Source organism: Zingiber officinale, chromosome 4A, assembly GCF_018446385.1.
Source record: "Zingiber officinale cultivar Zhangliang chromosome 4A, Zo_v1.1, whole genome shotgun sequence".
NCBI classification, from domain to species: domain Eukaryota; kingdom Viridiplantae; phylum Streptophyta; class Magnoliopsida; order Zingiberales; family Zingiberaceae; genus Zingiber; species Zingiber officinale.
Genome location: NC_055992.1, coordinates 56,767,844 through 56,791,047, shown reverse-complemented (window position 1 = coordinate 56,791,047; position 23,204 = coordinate 56,767,844). Strand labels below are relative to the sequence as shown.

Sequence of the window (23,204 nt, the reverse complement as noted above, 5' to 3'; positions counted from 1 at the left end):
GAGCTTATTTGAGATTTTATCGAGCCTAAATGAGTTTAATAAATATAAATTATAAATTTAAATATTCATTAAAATCTAAATTATATATTGAGCGAAAATTATAATATTATTGTTAACATTTATAATTTTATTCTAATAAATAAATTTAATATATTTATCTATATGTTTCATAAGTAGAGTTTAAAATCTATAAATTCAATATCAAAACTATTATTTTTTATTTAAAAGTTGATTCATATGCTTAACAAACATGTTCACGAGCTAATAAGCTGAATATTGTAAAACTTGAGCTTTGTTTGTTTATCTTAACTAGTCTCATTAAACGAGTTCAAATGAACTTTTTTATCCAATCAAACTTCGAATAACTCACAAACGACTTGATTCATTTACATCCCTATCTCTATCTAATAATATTAACGCACAAACATTTATTTAATTTTTTTTCTTTTAGCAAATATTTTAAAACATTTTATCAGAATTAATTGGCCTGAATTCAATAAACTGAAAAAAAAACACGTGGCGCCTCCCTCCTGAACGGTTTCTCCAATCGGCGGCGATCCGGATCCGATTGTTCTCCTATAAATAAGCAGCCTCCCTTGGCTCCCCTATTTCTCAAACCCTATTTTGCAAGGTAAACTTGGGAGGGGAGAGAGGAGAGGGATTGAGTTGTAAAGGCGGCTGCGATGGCTCCTGCTCTTTCCATTGTCAACCTTCGCGCTTCTCTCTGTTTCCTCACCGCCAGGTTCTTCTTCTTCTCCTCCCTCTTCTTATCAGCGTAGTGGTCGATCGATAGGTAGATTTGTGTTTCTGGTACTGACAGTGGCGGGTGTCGATACAGGAGGTTGTGCTCGACGTCTGTCAATAAAGGCGAGGCCTTTTTCCGGGGGGAATGGATGGCGAAGAAGGGGAAGGCGACAGATGATGGGGAGGTGGCGCGTTCCTGGGTTCCGGATCCGGTGACGGGCTACTATCGTCCTGCGAACGAGCACGGAGGCATCGATCCGGCGGATCTTCGTGAGATGCTGCTGAAGCCGAGCAAGCTGCGAACTTGAGGTTTTCCATTGGCCGACTCAATCCTCTTCGCTGCCAAGTTCCATTCTTTGATTCAAATCGAGCTTTTGCAATTCTGCCAAAAGACCAAAAATTAAAACACCGTTTTTTTTTATATTTCTAATTTATTGATAAAAGGGCGTTTCATCCTATGTATGTTTTCTCCACTAGATTTGCTTATTAAAAATTTGGATCCATTTTTTTAGTTTAATCAGTTTTTTCTAACATTAATTTATTGGTGATAAATTGAATTTTTTATTTATATAATTTGGTGCTTGTATTTCTATTTTTTAATAGATAAAAGAGGAATATAACTATAGTTTTAAAATCATTTTACAAATATTTAATTCACGCACTAAAGGGTGTAAAGTAGTAAAAAAAATCTTATTTGAATCAAATAAGATAAAAAATTAATTATTTAACAGACTTATCTTAAAAATCTTAGCTTTATATTAAATTAACATCAAATGGTCCTAAGTTAAAAATTTTATTTTTTATAATTTCCAAAAAAATCAATTATAAATGAATTTTGATAACCAAAATTCATTTATAAGTCTACATATATTAAATTTATTCTAAACCTGAATCACTCTCTTTTTTATATTTTTCTAAGTTTGAAACTATTCAAATTCTCTTAGTCTAACCCTTCTGTTAATGATTTAGCTAAAAGTCATTAATGAACCTAAACAAATCTGATTTAATTAAAACATTAATCAACTCTTTCACGATAATCTTATAATTGTAAACATGCTTAAATTTTCTAATTTTAAACCCTTTTAATCCATGGGGAAAAAATTTAGTTTTTAATGCTCAAATCAATCTCCTCTTAAATTCAACAAAAACAAATTGAATTTACTCCAAATCTAGAATCTTCTTTTGCTATCAATGAGAACTTAAAAAAGATATTTAACCATGAATGAGTTTTGGCAGTCATTCATGGGAATAATATACTTATCAATATCACTTTAAACCCAACATCATAATCTCTTTGACACTCTTTTGAGCCTGATTATGTAAAAAAGAAAAAACAAATTGATTCTAGTCTTTTTTTTTAAGCTATCAATGATTTTTAGTTAGCATTAGGAAAGTGGTATATCTATAAAAAAAAATTAAAAAAAGAGGTGCAGTATTATAAAATCTTTCGATTAAAAAGTCAAGTAGATTTTTTCCCCTTCTAGTGGTACATATGCAATCGAATAATTTTCCGATATTTATTATCCTTATTTAGTTTTAGAAAATTTTCTAGTATAGTATTAATTTTATGAGTATATTAATAATAAATCATGAAAATTAAAAGGGCAAAATATTTTTATTTTATTCGTAAAATTTATTAAATTATATTTATTTTAGATCTTATATTTAAATTACCAAAAATGTTAATTTTGTATTATGATGTTTTAATTCTATTTTAAAATTATATTTAAAATTAATATTACATAAAATATAGAATACAAATTAATATTTTTAAAATACAACAAACTACTAATATTAATTTAAAACTTATAAAAACATAACTTTTATTAAAAGAACGGACGACAAATCAACGAGGATCCTCAAGTTCCACATTGAAATTTGAGAATTATTTTATAATTTCTTTTGGCAGATAGAGAAAATTTTAATATCCTAAAGTGGTGGTTATAGAAGGTTTAAAGTTTTCCCGTCCTCCTTGTGATCGCCGAAGAAATTTTAGTTTGTCTAATATCAATTGTTCATGTGGAGCAGACATTTAGTGTCAATGATAACATATTAGACGAACGACAATCAACTTTGTTTCTTGATTCATTGGAAGCCCAAGTATTACTCGATAATTAGACCAGAGTTAAGAAAAGAAATTAAGGAATGTAACTTTCAGATAACGAAGTCGAAGATTTTGATATCAAAGGAATAAATACAACGGGAACGAGAAATGGAATTGAGTAACAATGTCATTTCCTAATGTAAAAGGATAAAAAATTATAAAAGAATTATGTGAGTTTTTATTCCCCTATACCTTAAGATTGTAAGCCCTTTTCAGAATAAATTTTAAATTTTTTAATGTCATAATTTTGAACTATGGCAAATCGTGAACTGATAGTTCTAAAACATAAATTATAATCATCTTAAGCAGTTAAAGTTAAGGGTCGACCTGTCAAGAATCATCGAACCGGTTGTTTCGAACCATCGATTCTGAACAATAGTAAGGTCTACTCCTATGCCATGACCTTTTCTTCTTCTTTTTAATCCTCCCTAACCCTAATGTTTTCCCAACCACTTTTTCTCACCCACAAATCTTTTGTCGTAGTCGTTACCATTGTTGCCTCATCGTCGTCCCTCCTTATGTTGCTATGGCTACCATCGGTTTCACCTCCCACAATGCTATTATTGCCACCTCTTTCTCGAGCCCTCCTTTAGGCCTAGCCACCTTTCGATAGTGATTTGAGCAACAGAGAGTTTTGGGCCCCATCTTAATCGTCATAACTATAGCTCGTCGTTACTGCTAGCGTCGCTATCGTCGTGTCACCAACGCTCCATAGCAACACGTATGATTAGACCTTTGATTTATGTGAAGTTTTCTTACTTAATCTCTTTTAATTACCTTTGTGCATGATTAAGCATACCATAAGGAGAAAATATGAAGTATATTAAAATTTTATTTCACATGATGATTACTGATATTAAGAATCTTATTGTTGCTACATTAATTATCATATTCATGCCCCGGGGCTATGGTGGAGGGGAAGAGCATCAATTTGTCACTTAAACACTCATGGTTCGATCCCTAACTATGACACATTTGTATAGATTTTTCCTCTAAATGGGACGTGTAACCACGAGATGTTGGGATTCTGGAATGATGAGCTCCAAATTGGGGTGCAACATTTTATTATCTTCACACCCGCGGTTCGATGCTCAACTATGACACATTTGTAGGGATTTTTCCTCCAAATGGGGCCTGATTCTATCTGAAAGCTAGGGAGATGATGCGTTGGCTCTGGTGGATGATTTGTTGACTGACATAAGACTTCTTTAGCTTAGAATGGAACCTTCCTGCAATCCTATATACAATCAAACGATTCGACAAAACATTAGTGACCAAAGATCAGGGAAGGGATCCCTAGCAAAGCCCTCTGACGCTCAAATTAGTACACTTTCCGGTGAGTGGGCGAAGAAGAATAGTAGTGGATATGCGTCAAAGTAAGTTCTAGATAATGCGAATTGCGTATTAGTGTTGACCATTAGCTTGTCACGTGACACTTCAAGTTATTAATTGTTGAAAACCTATATTAATTCAAGAAAAAAGATGTAGTATAATTCTAAACATGGTTAAATTCTCTAATTTTAAATCCTTTTAATCCATGGAAAAAAATTTAGTTTTAATGCTCAAACCAATCTCTTAAATTCAACAAAAACAAATTGAATTTACTCTAAATCTAGATCAATCTCTTCATAACACTTTCTTAAATTTAAACATGCTCAAATTCTCTAATTTTATATCTTCTTTAGCTATCAATGAGAACTTAAAAAAGATATTTAACCATCATTGAGTTTTGACAGTCATTCATGGGGATAATATACTTATCAATATCACTTTAAACCCAACATCATAATCTCTTTGACACTCTTTTGAGCCTGATTATGTTATGTAAAAAAATAAAAAACAAATAGATTCTAGATTTTTTTTAGCTATCAATGAGTTTTAGTTAGAATTAGGAAAGTGGTATATCTATAAGAAAAAATTAAAAAAAGAGGTGCAGTATTATAAAAACTTATGTTTTAATAAACTTGCGATTAAAAAGTCCAAGTAGATTTTTCCCCTCCTAGTTGTACATATGCAATCGAATAATTTTTTGATAGTTATTATCCTTATTTAGTTTTAGAGAATTTTTTAGTATAATATTAATTTTATATGAGTATTTTAATAATAAAGCATGAAAATTAAAAGGGCAAAATATTTTTATTTTATTCGTAAAATTTATTAAATTATATTTATTTTAGATCTTATATTTAAATTATCAGAGATGTTAATTTTGTTTTATGATGTTTTAATTCTATTTTAATATTATAATTATAATTAATATTACATAAAATATGAAATACAAATTAATATTTTTGAAGTACAACAAACTACACTAGTATTAATTTAAAACTTAAAAACACAACTTTTATTAAAAGAACAGACGATAAATCTACGAGGATCCTCAAGTTCCACTAGGGATGGCAATGGGGCGGGGGCAGATTTGTCATCCCCATCCTCACCCTGTTCTCATTTTTTCGGGTTCTGATATTCTCCGAACTCGAACCCATGAGGATCAAATCCCCATCTCCATATTTAATTATTATTATTATTATTTTATCATTATTATTAATGATAATATTAATATCAATATTATTAATAATATTATTATTAATACATTAAAAAAAATCTTATTATTATTTATTAATATTAATAATAATAATATTCGGGGCGGGTTCGGGGATGGGGATAGTATTCCTATACCCGCTCCAAACCCGCCCCATCCTCGAAAAATCGGGGATCCCTATCCCTATTTCGGGTTTTCCCCGCGGGCTCTCGAACCCACAGGGAAAATTGCCATCCCTATGTTCCACATTGAAATTTGAGAATTATTTTATAATTTCTTTTGGCTGATAGAGAAAATTTCAATATCTTAAAGTGGTGGTTACAAAAAGTTTAAAGTTTTCCCGTCCTCTTTGTGATCGCCGAAGACATTTTAATTTGTCTAATATCAATTGTTGATGTGGAGCAGACATTTAGTGTCAATGTCAACATATTAGACGAACGACAATCAACTTTGTCTCTTGACTTATTGGAAGCTCAAGTATTACTCGATAATTGGACTAGAGTTAAGAAAAGAAACTAAGGAATGTAACTTTCAGATAACGAAGTTGAAGATTTTGATACCAAAGGAATAAATACAACGGGAACGAGAAATGGAATTGAGTAACAATGTCATTTCCTAATGTAAAAGGATAAAAAATTATAAAAGAATTATATGAGTTTTTATTCCCCTATACCCTAAGAGGATACATATGCAACTTAAATAAGTGTAAGCCCTTTTCAAAATAAATTTTAAATTTTTTAATGTCATAATTTTGAACTATGGCAAACCGTGAACTGACAGTTCTGAATCGTAAACTATAATCGTCTTAAACAGTTAAGGTTAAGGGTCGACCTGTCAGGAATCGTCGAACCAGTTGTTTTGAAGTGTCGATTCTGAACAATAGTAAGGTCTACTCCTATGCCATGATCTTTTCTTCTTCTTTTTAATCTTCCCTAACCCTAATGTTTTCCCAACCACTTTTTCTCACCCACAAATCTTTTGTCGTAGTCGTTACCATTGTTGCCTCATCGTCGTCCCTCCTTATGTTGCTATGGCTACCATCACTTTCACCTCCCACAATGCTATTACTGCCACCTCTTTCCCCAGCCCTCCTTTAGGCCTAGCCATCTTCCGATAGTGATTTGAGCAACAGAGAGTTTTAGGCCCCATCTTAATCGTCATAGTTGTAGCTCGTCATTACTACCAGCGTCGCTATCGCCGTGTCACCAACTCTCCATAGCAACAAGTATGATTAGACCTTTGATTTATGTGAAGTTTTCTTATTTAATCTTTTTTAATTACCTTTTGCATGATTAAGCATACCATAAGGAGAAAATAGGAAGTATATTAAAATTTTATTTCACATGTTGATTACTGCTATTAAGAATCTTATTGTTGCCACATTAATTATCATATTCATACCCCGGGGCTATTGTGGAGGGGAAGAGCATTAAGTTGTCACTTAAATACCAATGGTTCGATCCCTAACTATGACACATTTGTATATATTTTTCCTCTAAATGGGACGTGTAACCACGAGATGTTGGGATTATGGAATGATGGGCTCCAAATGTGGGGGAACATTTTATTATCTTCACACCCGCGGTTCGATGCTCAACTATGACACATTTGTAGAGATTTTTCCTCCAAATGGGGTCTGATCCTGTCTGAAAGCTAGGGAGATGGCGCGTTGGCTCTGGTGGATGATTTGTTGACTGACATAAGACTTCTTTAGCTTAGAATGGAACCTTCCTGCAATCCTGTACACAATCAAACGATCCGACAAAACGTTAGTGACCAAAGACCAGGGACGGGATCCCTACCAAGACCCTCTGACGCTTAAGTTAGTACACTTTCCGGTGAGTGGGCGAAGAAGAATAGTAGTGGATATGCGTCAAAGTTAGTTCTAGATAATGCGAATTGCGTATTAGTGTTGGCCATTAGCTTGTCACGTGACACTTCAAGTTATTAATTGTTGAAAACCCATATTAATTCAAGAAAAAAGATGTAGTATAGGTCCCAAGTCGTATTTTTCCAAGGATAGTTAATAAATGTGTGTTTGATTTAGATCTAAAATTCTTTTTGAGTTTTCTATTTAGAAATGTGGGTTTGGTTCTTATACTTGGAGCAAAAGGTGTAATGGAACAATTAAAAGAAAGTAGATTCTTAACTTATGATCCTCCCTCTAGTTCCTTAGATTATGATTGAATAACTCAAAATTCTCCCCTACCTATATCCCAATCCTTCATGATTTGCCTTATTTTCTATTAACTTATGAATTTAATGATTTGGGTATTGATATTCACTGTATGCTAGTCTTTAAGTTTTTGTTAATTTTAGTAAGAACCTTTATTCTAAAATTACATCAAATAGTAATTGATGTTTCCCTTTTAGCTTGTGCAATAAATCCCGTCAGAGCAATAAACCGAAAGAAATAAGGAGTGCTTATAAGCCGAGCGGATTATGGTGTCCGACCTTTAAGGCCGAGCAGAGTATGACGTCCGATCCTTAAGGCCAAGCGAACTTTTGCTCAGGTTTATGTCGATTTATACCAGAATCCTTAGAACATGACAAACTGCTATTTAAAAGATATTTAAGACTGATCAAAATTGAATTCATTGGAGGCTCCCAATCGATCGGCCGATCGATTGGGAGCCTTTCTGGGCGATCGGCAAAGGCTCCCAATCGATCCATGGATCGATTAGGAGAAGCCTTTGTCGCGGGTGCTCTCCCAATCGATCAACCGATCGATTGGGCATAAGTCAATCGATCGGTTGATCGATCTAGCTCATGTGGACTTGCCCAATCAAGTCCAAAGCCCCCTAAAACCCATTCGGTTAATCCATGACCTGTTGATACATCATGCCTAGCATCCGACCATAACCAACCAATCTCAAACTATCCTTCTAGCCTCCTCCATCAGCCTTGCGTCCCTCAGATATCTCCCATCTTTCACGCCTTGCCTTCAGGAGCTTCCTTCGGCCTCATCCTAGTTGTCGAGTTCTCCTTGCCAAATCACACTAGGACTTATCTTGCCAAGACCACATGCTTGGACTTACAACCTTTGCCAAGATCACACTTGGACTTTCCAATTGCTTGACTCCTCACCAGGACTTTCTCCTTTGCCAAGATCACACTTGGACTTACCTTGCCAAGACCACATGCTTGGACTTATAACCTGTGCCAAAATCACACTTGGACTTTCTAATTGCCTGGCTCCTCACCAGGACTTTCTCCCTTGCCAAGATTACACTTGGACTTTCCAAATGCCTAGCTCCTCACCAGGACTTTCTCCTTTGCTTAACCTCCAGTTAGGACTTCCACCACTGTCTAAGCTCCAGTTAGGATTTCAGATGCCTAACCTTCAGTTAGGATTTACCCAGTCAAGTCTCTTGTCATCCTTGACCTACTTGACTTGTATTCTCATCAACCTGGTCAACCATTTGACCATCTCCACAACCGGACGATTGCTCCAGCAATCTCCTTATATTGTCAAATATCAAAACTCAAATCCTGACTTAAGCTTGATTCAACTCAAGCTTAGTCAAACTGGTCAAACTTGACCTAGGGGAATTGTCCTAACAATCTTCCCCTTTTTGATGTTTGGCAATACCTCTAAGTTAGGCTAAATCCCATAGTCTTAACTTTTTCCTTATCACAAGGCTAAATCCCATAGCCTTAACTCCTTCTTTATATAAAGGCTAAATCCCATAACTTTAACACCATTCTTCATAACAAGGATAAATCTCATAGCCTTAACTCCATGACAAAGTATAAATAAAAGTTTCCTTCATTCTCTCCCTTTCCTAGAGGGTAAGCTCCCCGTTCTTAGGATGAAGGCCTAACTTAACCTCCAATTCTCCCCCTTTGTCACACATTAAAAACTGAAAATAAACTCTTCTCTATAAGAGTTAACTGTACGTTGTTTACAATCTCACATGTTGTTAACATCTCTACAATGAAGACCTCATATTCTTCATTGCCGCCAAAGCTCCCCCTTGAGCTCTACTTTACTTCACAATGCTCATCCCAGAGCATGCATTAACTTCCCAATGAAATTCTCATTCATTGTATTCAATGCTCCCCCTTGAGTAGTAATCGTCTTCTCAATGCTCATCCAAGAGCATTTTTGGCTTTACCAATGAAGGTCCGATCCCCTTCATTAACCCAATGCTCTCCCTTGAGTAGTAATCTTCTTCTCAATGCTCATCCGAGAGCATTTATCATCCTAACAACGAAGATAACTAATCTTCCATTGTTCCCAATACTCGACCCTGAGTATTATCCAACACAAAGGTTTAACCCACCTTCTAAGGTCTTTGAAAAGATTTTTATATTTTCAAAGAGTAACTCCCTCTAAAAATATGGTAAACTTCCATCATTGCACCAACAATGATTTGGAGTTCCTAAATAGTCAGGAAACCAAAACTAGAAGTTTGGAGGTTCAAAATACAATAAAGAAGCTAAACCTCACCCTAAACTTCACCTAAGTCTACGTTAACCAATCCATACTTGTTTTCATCAAGAAAACTCCCCTAAGTGTGTACAAACGTATTCCAAAGGATTAGGAATAGTTAATGACCCTTGAAAACCAAAACTTGAAGTTTTAAGGTTCCAAAATTCAGAATTGAAGCTAAACCTTATCCTAAACTTCACTTTGGTTTTTCTTAACCAATCCATAATTGTTTTCATCATGAAAACTCCCCCTAAATGTATACAAATGTATTCCAAAGGGTTAGGAATGGTTACCTAGACAAAGAATGACTTAAATCACTGAAAACAGACTTTTTCAGCCATAATCAGCGTGACAATCGATCAATGGATCGATTCACGCTGCTTGGATTGATTGGTGGATCGATCCAGCAAGCTTTTGTTTGCGAGAGAACCGCTTTCAATCGATCACCCGATCGATTAAGCCCATCCAATCGATCGGGTGATCGATTGGAATGCTGAAATTCTGAAATTTACTTTTTGTGAATTTCAGAAACTCTCCAAAAATTCTACAAAATTCTAAAAATCATGAAAACTAATGTAGACATTATTTAGGGTATACTTTATCAAGGAAAAATAGTTTTCTATGAAAATACTTCCTATTTTCAAAGATTGACACAAATTTGAAAACTCTTGAAAACTTTAATGTTTTCTCCTAGTTTGTGTCTAACTTTCCAATGATGATTACTATCAAAAGATAGTCTTCACCAAAGTTTTTCAAAAACATTTTGAAATCATTTTCAAAACCAATATCCAATCATGTTCTTTGGGCTCAATGCACATGACTTGCACATTAGCTTTCCCAATGATTGGAAAACACATAACTATGTGTTTTGATGAACCTAAAACTCAACAAGATGCACTAAATCAACATCTTGAGTTTTGTTCATCATCCTAACATCTCACTTGCATCTAATGTATACTAAAACACATATAAGTCACCTTATGGTTCTTTGTGAGATGTATATTTTTTTTTTGCCCTAAACTAAGGGATCATGCATAACTATCTAGGCATTATGAAACTTGTGATCATCCACCTAGGATATCACTTGGTGTCATCCCACTTGTTGGGATATTTACCATTTATAATAGATGTCATGTGTCCTTAATAACAAGGAAATTAAAATAATGCATGATATTATGACATACATCAAAAAGAGATAATTTTCAAAAGAAAATCAAGCTATAGCTACATGATGTATGTATGACATGACATGATATTTTTGTGTTTTTCATAATAAAAATGAATGCAAGGCATGATGTCATGACGTATGATAGGCAATAAAACATGGCATTTTAGCATAAATAGAGTATACCTAGATAATCTATCTAAGTATCCTTAAACCTTAGCTATAACCTTAACATTAAGCATAAATTGCTTATCTCTTGAAGGAATGCCAAAACCCAACTTAACATTTCTTTTACCCCCTTTTCTATTTGTGCCAATTGAGATTAAGAATTCAGTCCTCAAATATTTGTTTGACATATATTACTCTCTTTAAGGATCAAACATTTAGATTTAGACTTAATTTTGCTCTTAATCCCTTAAGAACATACTAATATCTCAACTAGACATTTCTTATCCTTTCTCCAAGTCTGCCAACTTACCTTTGATGTGATTCCTCAAGGTTTGACACAACTTACTCTTCCACAGAGTAATTAATTTGATTAAGGTTTAAATTTTCTCTTAACCCCTCAATAGAATACTACATTTCCAACTTGGTATTTCTTTTTTGCATTTGTGCCAATTTAAATTCAAGTTCAATTCCTTAAAACTTGACACATTTTTTTCCTCCAAAGAGTAAATGAAATCAAATTAAGGCTTAGATTCACCTTTAACCTTCTAAGAAAATGTCAAAATCCCAACTTGACATTTCTTATATTTTCCCAATTGTGCCAAGTTAAATTAAATCCAATTTTCTTAGGTTTTGGCACATGTTACTCTTTCTAAGGGTAACAATTTGGATTAAGGTTTACATTTCCCTTAATTCCATAAGAAAATGCCAAATTCCCAATTTGGCATTTCTTTTGCTTCTCTCAAGTGTGTTAATTTAAATTAGATTCAACTTCTCAACTTTTGACACATTTTACTCTTTCAAAGAGTAATCCAATAATCCTTTTCATTTTCAAAGGTTAACAATAACCTTGAAAATGCTCTCAAGTGTCAACTTTAACAAGGCTGGGTTAACTACCCTTCCAATTAGAGTTGACACTCTCTAAACCAATCTAGGATATAGAGAATATGCTCCTAGGAACCCAAAACCTATTGGTGTTCCTTGGGTGCTCTAGGTATTCACTAGAGATAACTTCCCTAGATACCTTCCTAAGGACCTTTCTAGGCTTCTTAGAAGCCTTGGTCACTTCTACTAGATCAACTCTAGGGATAACTTCCCTTGTGACATTCTTTGTGACTTTGTTTGACCTTTTTGGAGCCTTAGTCACATTGATCTTGCCAAAAGTACTTTTAGGGATTTCTTCCCTAGTATTTTTGATTTGACTTCTAAACCTAGGGTTGGCCCCATAGCTATATGGAACCCTATGGTATTGAGTCTCACTCTTCTTGGCCTTGGGTTTGTATCCCAAACCTCTATGTCTATTGAATGTCTCTTGCCTAGTTCTCCCTAGATTTTGCTCATTTTGACCCCTAAGTATGTTTTCCATTCTTGCTAGGGTCCTTTCTAAATTATCAAGTCTTGTCCTCAAGATTTGATTTTCACTCCATAAATCCTTAGATTTTGATTTTTCATTGAGTCCTTGAGCATTTCTATTTTTAGGCATATATCCATAAACCTTAGAGTTATTGCCTAAGTAATTATCTACCTTCCTAACCTTAGGTGTGATAAATCTAGCACGAGGAGGAATATATTTACCCTTAGTGCCATCATGCTTATTACTTTCATGATAATTAGCATTAAAATGATAAGAATTATTTCTAGCATGCTTCTTATCATGTGTCAAAAGAATAGGTCCATTAAATGATACCTTGGTTTTTACCTTGGAAGCTCCCCCTAGACTTGTGCTTCCTCCTTTGATCTTGACCGACTTCTTCCCCTTTGGACATTGCCTTCGATAATGTCCATTTTGATTACACAAGAAATACACAATGTGTTCCTTATTCTTCATTGTTGTGGGAGCGATCTCCTTGGATTTCTCCTTGCCCTTGGGTGCTACTTGACCATTCTTCTTGGCCAATTTGGGATACTTACTCTTGTAGTGCCCATGCTCCCTATACTCAAAACAAATGATATGATTTTTATTATTTACAATGTAAATTTCTATACCTTTGCTTGTAGGGGTAACACTCAATCCTCCATTTGATTTATCTTGTGTTGTAGAGGTGGCATCATCTTCTTCTTTTTCTTCTTCTCTTGAGGATATGGATACTTTCATCTCTTCCTCTCTTGAGGATGTAGAAGATCTCTCCTCATCTTCCTTCTCCTCTTCTTTTTCTTCCTCGAATGTTGCACTCGTGTCAACATTCAATTGGTCCTCCTCTTGGACCAATGAGCCATTCTCCTTGGGCTCCTCAACTCCTTGAAGTTGTGTAGGATGCTCATAATAAGCAATGATCTTCTTCCAAAGATCACATGCACTTGTGCATTCACCTACACTCAAAAGGATATTAGAAGGTAATAAATTCAACAACACTTTTGTTACCTCCTTATCCGCCTCCGCTTGCTCCTTTTGTTCCTCGGTCCAATGTCGAGGTTGGAGGTGTTTACCCTTCTTATCCATTGGAGCTTCAAACGGGTCTTCCAAGACCACCCATTAGTTCCAATCCATTTGGAACTAAGTCTCCAACCGATTCCTCCATGAATTAAAATCTTCTTTATCGTACGGAGGTGGAATCCGGATCCGAGTGGTCCTTCCAAATCCATCTTCTTATTCCTCTAGCTTCTTGCTCTCTTGGCGATTAGTCCGTAGAAGAGCGACCTCGCTCTTCTATCACTTGTTGGGACCGAAATGTAGTTAGAGGTGGGGGGGGTGAATAGCTCGTCGCGATCTCGTGCTTGTCGTTGCTTCGTCTTGTGATGATGTGCAACGGAAAATACAAGAAACAACACACTATAACGCTAACACGTAGATTTACTTGGTATCCACCTCAAGAAGAGGTGACTAGTCGAAGAATCCACACACTCACACACCCTCCACTATGAAAACCCTCCTTTACGGTAACGACCGAAGGCGGAGAAGACTTACAAGCTCACAATACAACAAGAATATAAAGAGAAGCAAATACAAGAGAAATCTTACAAGATTTGTAGAATAAACCCTAACCATAGCTTCTTCTTGTTGTTGTAACTCGCCTCTTGACTTGGACGTGCCTCCAAGAATCTTCAAGACTGGCGGGGAGAGCTGTGGAGAAGCTGTGAAAATCGCCCTTACAAGCTCGTGTAGAAAGGAATGAAGTTTCTACCGAAGAAATCACACGCCAATGGCTTTATCTGCGCCAATGGTCGAATCTCAATCGATTGGATTGCTCCTAATCGATTGGGGAGGCTTTGGATCGATCGACCGATCGATCCAGAGCGCCTCTGTGCTCTTTGAAAATTCTCTGAATCGATTGCCCAATCGATTCAATGTGTTTCGTGCGATTTCCAGTGATATCGCACAAAAATCCAACCTCCCAATCAATCAGCCGATCGATTGGGAGGCTTTTTGTGCAATCGGCAAAGACTACCAATCGATCCATGGATCGATTGGGAGAAGCCTTTGTCGCGGGTGCTCTCCCAATCGATCAACCGATCGATTGGGCATGAGCCAATTGATCGGTTGATCGATCCAGCTCTTGTGGACTTGCCCAATCAAGTCCAAAGCCCCTTAAAACCCATCCGGTCAATCCATGATCTGTTGATAGATCATGCCTAGCATCCGGCCATACCCGACCAACCTCGAACTAGCCTTCTAGCCTCCTCCATCAGCCTTGCGTCCCTCAGATATCTCCCATCCTTCATGCCTTGCCTTCAGGAGCTTCCTTCGGCCTCATCCTAGTTGTCGAGTTCTCCTTGCCAAATCACACTAGGACTTTTCTTGCCAAGACCACATGCTTGGACTTACAACCTTTGCCAAGATCACACTTGGACTTTCCAATTGCCTGACTCCTCACTAGGACTTTCTTCTTTGCCAAGATCACACTTGGACTTATCTTGCCAAGACCACATGCTTGGACTTACAACCTTTGCCAAGATTACACTTGGACTTTCCAATTGCCTGACTCCTCACCAGGACTTTCTCCTTTGCCAAGATCACACTTGGACTTACCTTGCCAAGACCACATGCTTGGACTTACAACCTGTGCCAAGATCACACTTGGACTTCCCAATTGTCTGGCTCCTCACCAGGACATTCTCCCTTGCCAAGATTACACTTGGACTTTCCAAATGTTTGGTTCCTCATCAGGACTTTCTCCTTTGCCTAACCTCCAGTTAGGACTTCCACCACTACCTAAGCTCCAGTTAGAATTTCATAGGCCTAACCTCCAGTAAGGACTTACCCAGTCAAATCTCCTGTTATCCCTGACCTACTTGACTTGTATTCTCATCAACCTGGTCAATCATTTGTCCATCTCCACAACCGGACGATTGCTCCAGCAATCTCCTTATATTGTCAAACATCAAAACTCAAATCCTGACTCAAGTTTGACTCAACTCAAGCTTAATCAAACTGGTCAAACTTGACCTAGGGAAATTGCCCCAACATGGTATGCATAATGCTCTTCCGCTTTCACCCTTGACGATGCATATGACCTCATATTAACTATGACATTCCTTCCTATATAGTCATTCCAACTCCGGAAGACCGTCCTCATCGTCCTCCCCCAAAGAGCATCACCATCTTTAGGGAACAAGTTGTATTAGGATTCTGTTTTCCATTACATCCTTTCTTTGTTGATGTCAGCTGCTACTTCAACATCCCGCTACACCAACTTATTCCCCAATCCCTTAACCTTTTGAGTGGTACTATTATCATCTTTCGTTTACTTAATGCCCCCTTATCTCCTCGTCTATTCCACTACTATTTTTGCCCTCACCAAGTAGCGAATGATTTATTCATGTTTTAGGCTCGCTCTAAAGTAATTTTGTTTAACCGAGTCCCAACTGAGGAAGAATGGATAAATAAATATTTTTTCATACGTCTCTCACCTTCTTCACCTTACCCTGTGGCCTGGCAACAAGATCTTCTCTCTCTCCCTAATTTAGGTAATATTTCTGCAGATCCAACTCTATGTGAACCCCTAGAAAAGTTAAAGGGTGTAAAGTGCAATTTACTCACCTTGACGATAGAGGGCCTATTATATATTTTCGGGCTCACTTTGGTCAACTTAGAGCTAAGTGCCACTTTTGGTGAGCAAAAATCTCTATCTTTCTTGTAATTAACCAGTTGTAATTTTCCTACCATTTGTTATAGCAGCTTCTAACCTTCACTTATTTTTGTAGCGGAGGTCGTTATCCTAGCCTTCCTATACAGGAACACTCAGCTAACAAGAGCAGTGCTAAACAGGTTAGCGGAAGATTTACTGAAAGAACATCAATTTGAACAAACCTCTACGTCTGTTGGTTCACTTCCTCCGGCTGAACCCTCTCGAGAGCAGTCTTCCAATTCCTCGGAATCAGATATGTCCTTGGTTATCCAGCGCAAAAGGCCCCGAGAGGAGGCTTCAGACCCATATATGCCTGAACAACCCATCTCCCAACAGTCTTCTCTTGCTCTGGCCGAGATTTCTTTTGCCCGAGGTAAAGAACTCGGGTCTCAAAAATATAGTTATTCTCGTCTTACACTTTCTATGATGCAACCAAGCGTTCTTATACTTATGTCTCATGTGATCCCTTCAATTATCAGGGCCATCGAGACAATGCCAACTCCTACACCTACTCAGCCAATTTCAACACCAACCTTAATCATTCCTTCGACTATTCCGCGCTCCAAGTGAACTCCCAATAGGCAATTGGCTAGTCGATGGTCTGAAGGATCAATACCCGAACAAAGTCTTGGGCCATCTGGTCAAACATCAACATCTTTACCCATCTCACCAACTCCTGTTCATTCACAATCACCCGAGCTCCCTCTTTCTCTTCCTTTTGGGCCTGCACCTTCAACTAGCTCTTCATGTCTTTTCAAGCAATCCCTTGGGTTACCATCCCAACAAGGAGTGGACACTACTTCTCCCTTACCTTATGGGATACTTAGATGATCATTAGTTGAGTCATGGGTGCAAGCACACAAACAAGAGCAAGGAACTATAATTTCAAAGTGTGCTGAAGAACACAACCGAAACGCTACTGCAGTAACTTTATGACTAAGTTTTCTTCAATAACTTTTATGAACTATAACTCTTTAGTTATTCTATCCAGTTCTATGCTTCAAGATTACACTTTGGCCAATTGGTTATGGATCTGGAGAGGGTAAATAAAGCTTTGAAAGATCGTGTGAGAGAAAAACTACAGACTGCCTCCACTATTTCCAGTAATGTAACAATGTGCATAGATTATATATGTTATTTTATATCATTTAACGCATATTTTTCTATATTCATTTGACTATGATGTATACTTTTGCACTCTTTTTTATCTCATTTCAGGGCAATTACTACTTTTCGTCCAGATATATGTTCGGTGTTTGTTTTCATTTTCAGAAGCAGTTTGGAGCGGGAAAAGATTTAAGGATACAAAAGAAGATCACTTGAAGAAGATCTCTTCCCTGTGGTAAGGAAAGAGAAAGAGTGGAATGCCCAAGTCAAGTTCCAAAAGGTAGCTATGCCCAATGGCACGACCAAGGAAGCAAATGAAGACAGGTCGTGCCGAATGGCACGACTAGGAAGAAGAAACAATGTAAGAAAAGGGGAGGTCGTGCCTACTTCCAGAGCAGAGTTGGGTTTGGTCGTGCCTTGAGGCACGATCATGCCTCCAAAAGTTATAAAATCCTTAGTTTTAAAGAACTGGTAGTGCCAAAAAGGCACGACCATGAGCTTGCCCGTGCCAACTTCCAGAGCAGAATTGGACCTAGCCGTGCCTTGAGGCACGACTATACATCCAGAATGAAGATTCGAAAGTACGGTCGTGCTAAATAGCATGACCAAGAAGGAAGAAGAAGAGTAAGCTCTGCTTTAGCCGTGCCATATGGTACGACTAGGGGCCCAGAACCAGAGCCAAGTTAGCTCTGACCGTGCTAGATGGCACAGCCAGACACCCAAGTAATGGATTAGCTGTGCCTAAAGGCACGGCCACCCTGTGCCTCACCTCTATAAGAGGGGCACCTCATCTCCACCACAAGGGAGGAAGTTTGGAAGGCGAGAGGGGACTGTCTAGGTCAGATCCTTACACTTAGAGGCATCATCTGGGTGATCCGAGGTCGTCCTGCTACTCCATCCTCATTGACAATCTAAGATCTTCGTCCAGGGGCTTCACTAGATTCCAAGGATAAGTTTTTCTTCCCCTTTCTTTAGGGGTCTTGAAATTCTATGTATTTGTGCTCTTGGATTGTAGATATTCTCATTATGGAGTAGTTTCTTATTGTTCTAGCATGTAAGAGGTAATTGTAATGTGTGGAATGTTGTAAACTCTATTGAATTGTTAACTTCCTTATTTGATGAAACTTGTATGACACTTGTTCTATTCGATGAAATGTTAGATAGTAGGCTTTTCCTTATGAGCATGAATTTATCTATCTAGATTGTATTTCTGCATGCGTAGATCTTATTTCTGAGTTAGATATATTATTGTGTGTATATATTGGGATTGTGCGTGAACTTGAATTTTCGTTGATCAAATGCATAATTGTTGTCTCTTTTGAGTGTACGTTCCTATATAGGTCAATATGCCTTTATGATACTTGTTTGAAGTTGAGTATTTAAGGTAACTATTTTTCTATATGGAATGTAACTTTCTAAGGGAGGGCGATTTTATGTATGGATAAGTCTATCACTTGATCTAATGGGCTTCCCCTAATCATACGCTACACAAGTGACCTACGTAATCTAAAGAAGTATACTCGGGGGAGATTTTGTGACAGGAGGTACTTTACTAAAACCCGGACTCTCTAAATTACTTTTTCAGTTAATGACAGACTTGGTTACTAGCAGGGGAAGTATTCCGATACACCATCGTGGGGTAGAATTTAGTAAATGTGTTAGTTAGAGCCCTAAATCCAATCATATGATGATTGTTGTATGGACTTGATGTATCATATTCCTATATACTTATAAAGACATTTCTTTATGGTTATTATACTTACTTGTATTGATGTCAAATAACTAAGTATAATAGCGTCCTTGAGTAGAAGGTTCTTATATATATCAATCAATTGGTTGAATTGATAGTGAGATGATATAGAGAACACTACTCTTAATCATTCCTAGTCAAGTATTAGCATTCAAGGACAATGTTAATGCGATGAGACTAACATGTAGGTCAACTCGATGACTTGATCTCACAAGTCATGGATATGGAGATATCAAGTTGACACATGGGTATGCATTAGAGAATGTATACTGAATGACCCGCCATGAGAAAGTATCATGGATCGTTATATGAGTGTTACATACTTTCTCATGTGACTATTAGTATGACTATCAGTCCCTGGACCTGAAGTCACCATGGTTCCGTACATAAGGAGTTGCATACTTTGGCTTCGTCAAACGTCACCCGTAATTGGGTGGACTATAAAGGTGATTACTGGGTATGTAACAAATTATACGGAGGGATGTGAGTGATGTAGATGAGATCTATCCCTCCTATATGACGGGAGAGACATCATGATTCTTGATAGAGTGAGACCACTAAGTGTATGGTCATGCCCAAATGAGTCAATATGATATATTGAGCTCATTTGTTTAGAGTGAGTCTACTTGAAGTTCAAGATATAGATTGATTAGAGGATGACACGGTCTATGCCTCAATTGATCAATCTAGATATCAAGGATAGAAGAATATTGTCACATATTGTGAGAGTCACAATTAGTAGTCACAAAGGTGATGTTGGATCTCAACATTCTTGTAACTTGGGTAGTAATGATGTGTTGCTAGATACCGCTCATTATTTATGCTTCTAATAGGTTTAGGAGCATTGCCAACGTTATAAGAACCTATAGGGTCACACACAAAGGGAAATTAGATGGAGAATAGGTTCATATGATGAATCAAGAGATTAGGTTCATGTGATGAACCAAATTGGATTAAGAGTAATCCAAATTAGATTAATTGAGTTGGACTCAATTTGATTCATGTGTTGAATGAGTCTAATTTAGATTATGAGTCATTAAATTAATTTAATTCAATGAATAGAGATTCATTAAATTTAAATTGACTTGAATCAAAGGTTAGATTTGATCAACCATGGGAGATAAATGGGTCAAGTTTGACTTGACTTGAGAGGGAAGATGAAGGGTCAAGTTTGACTTGACCAAATGCCACCTCATTTGTGATTTGGCATCACTACAAGAAAAAAGCTAAACAACAACGCTTTTTTGGCGTTGTCGTATGTACTTAAAAAGTGATGTTGTAGATGGTGTTGTAGAAAGTCATATCAAAGACAACGCTTTAAAAGCGTTGTGGTTGGTCACAAAGACAACGCTTTTTAAGCGTTGTCTTTTCGTTCTTAAAAAGCGTTGTTATAGATGCTGTTGTAAAAATGCACATATCAAAGACAACGCTTTAAAAGCGTTGTGGTTGGTCACAAAGACAACGCTTTTTAAGCGTTGTCTATTCGTTCTTAAAAAGCGTTGTTAAAGATGTTGTTGTAAAAATGCACATATCAAAGACAACGCTTTAAAAGCGTTGTGGTTGGTCTCAAAGACATTATTTTTTAAGCGTTGTCTTTTATTACTTAAAAACGTTGTCTTTTTAAATTTATAAAAAATAGTGTTTTTCTAAATAGCAAAAATTATAAAAAATACTCAAAATTTACATATAATTGAATATCCACAACCACAATCATTTTTATAATAAGACTATTTAACAAATAAATAAAACTTTATATTATACAAACAAAATGTATACATATTGATCCACAAATTAAATTTGTATCATACAAGTAAAAGACAACGACATTTGCGGACATTTGCGGACTGGTGCTGCTTAGTCCAGTAAAAGAGCTCACTTGGGACATTTGCGGACTTTGCTGCCCACCAACAGCAAGTTGCTCCTGCTCCTGATCTTGCTCCCTCAAAGCAATAATGTAATCATAGGTGCTGATTCCCTGTAAGCGCATCCATGTAGAGTAGCATGAGCTAGTTAAAGTGTCAATTTTCTCCAGAATTGATGAATAAACAACACCATATCGTTCAAATTCTACTATTTGTTTTCCACTATGGAAAATCTATCAGTTAAATAACAAGCTGTAATAGTTCAGTTGGATAATAAGTTTCAGTAATGCTCAGTGTATGGATGAATGCAAAGAATTTGAAAATATAAAAGATATATTCCTTGAAATAGAGATATTTGACCGGATACATAGGTTTGTTTTATATAAATGTAGGAGCTGTGTAACTGGTAGTGTTTGCTGTGTCACAAGTAGAAATATGAAAGTAGTGTACCTTTTTTATTAAAAGAATATGGAAGAAGAAAAGTTGTGCAACTGGAAGAGTAGCAACCATGGCTAATAAAGTGCACACAGCCTGCATTATAGAGACATTATCAAATTAGTATCAGAACCTTGAAAAATCCTCATTATGATGTGTGATTTTCATTCATTTTCTCTTCTGAGTACTCACCACCACAATGATAAAGGGTGCCAAGGAAAAGCTACTACCCAGCTTTGAAACAATTTCAGCAGAAAATCTCCTTCTCTCAACAAAACACAGTATCAGCACAAGCATCCCAACAGCCCACTGCAGAATAAGCTGGCCCAAGGTGCACAAAGCATGGAGACCAATCAATAGTCAATCAGAATGAAAAGGACCTGACATAAAATGCATTCTATGTATCAGGTCCTTCACGTACTAAGAAAATAGTATCTTCTAAGTTGATGCACACAGATGATAAATCTACACTAAGAAAATAGTGTCAATCACTATGATTAATGAATACAACTATTGGAATGGTAGGAAATATTTGTGCTTACCAAGAGAAGAGCAAACACCATGAGGATGAAGAACCTTTTGTAATTTTTTCTTCCTATGCAGTTATTGATCCACTACAAGGAAAGATGAATACTGCATATTACTACAAGATAACAAAACATATAAGGTTGTGAATGGAGAAAACCCTCACCCTGCAATGATGATCAAAGCCATCAACGCATTTGTCACAGACTCTACAATGCTTACTATATTTTAGAACCTGCAATACAAACAGATAGAAATCATTAGAGAAAAACCAAGTTAATATAAAGCACATAAGAACTTTATTTTTCTTGAAAAGATTGTGTGGCTCATCGTAAATGAGATCTCTATCACCTTTCTCCCTAATAACCAATATTCTGAATTATCCATCTTTTATGGTTATGCATTTGTCCAAAGGCCATCTGATCAAGCAATCAAAAAAAGTAAATTACTCATCTTACTGTCCTATTCTTTTTAAGACATCCTACCACACCACATGAGAAGCACCCACATTGTTTTGGTTAGCCTAGAAATTTGCAACTTATCACCTCGAATCCCAACGGTGGCATCACTCTGAATTATTGCACAACTTCTCCATCCATAGCAATCCAAACATCAGAACACGAAATGGCGAAGAAATATTACCTTAGTTAAGATGGAAGATTAAAAGTATTGATCAGGAAGAGACCAACAACTTTAGAAGCCTCGAAGTTTTAAATTTTGTCCATGCTGGTTGGCACAGGGAAAAAAAATTCATTCCATCTGCCAACTGGCACACGAAAAATAACAAAACTGAAGTGTTCCTCTTTGTCGGTTGAAACCTACTATGTCACCTCATTGCCAATTGAAACCCACTGCATCCCCTCACGAGCAGTGTCACTTAACATGGCCAATATATATGCTTGGAGAAGATGACTTGTTTCAGAAGCTTTTTAGATCAAAGATACGAAGATGACTAGAGGATCTGGCTTTTTGACTTGAAGCTGGTTCAAAGAAGACAAATCAAATATACAAATACTAAGATGAAAGCATAATGAAGTAGTTAACTTTTTCTACTTTACCTGATTATAAGATCTATAGCTTCTTGCTCAGTATTTTGCTGCACGAGTAATTATTAGAAAAACAAACCCAATAGTGGAACAAAAGCTAGATAAAGAAACTAGATAATTTACACTGACAGAACTTTACAGAATAACATATAATACAGTGCTTTGTACTTGCATATTAATCCAGAAAACATCCTTTCACCTAAGTGACAATTTTTCCAAAACATCATCATTCACAAAACATCATCATTCACTAAAAAT

At 36.5% G+C, this 23,204-nt stretch overlaps 2 protein-coding genes across 2 annotated transcripts; one reads left to right on the top strand and one right to left on the bottom strand.

Annotated features, from left to right (window-relative positions):
• The first annotated feature begins 626 nt into the window (after positions 1-626).
• On the top strand, positions 627-1,232 carry LOC121973307 (indole-3-acetic acid-induced protein ARG2-like). Its single transcript, XM_042524819.1, has 2 exons — positions 627-742; positions 839-1,232. Exons 1-2 carry the CDS (start codon positions 684-686, stop codon positions 1,050-1,052), a joined length of 273 nt encoding a protein of 90 aa, XP_042380753.1. The 5' UTR covers positions 627-683; the 3' UTR covers positions 1,053-1,232.
• LOC121972404 (probable protein S-acyltransferase 22) lies at positions 1,071-22,002 on the bottom strand. The gene is made up of 5 exons (XM_042524077.1): positions 21,918-22,002; positions 21,568-21,696; positions 21,391-21,471; positions 20,924-21,053; positions 1,071-1,126 (listed from the first exon to the last, which is right to left on the bottom strand). The coding sequence occupies exons 1-5, from the start codon at positions 21,936-21,938 to the stop codon at positions 1,071-1,073; spliced, it is 417 nt and encodes a 138-aa protein (XP_042380011.1). The 5' UTR covers positions 21,939-22,002.
• Between the last annotated feature and the right edge of the window lie 1,202 nt (positions 22,003-23,204).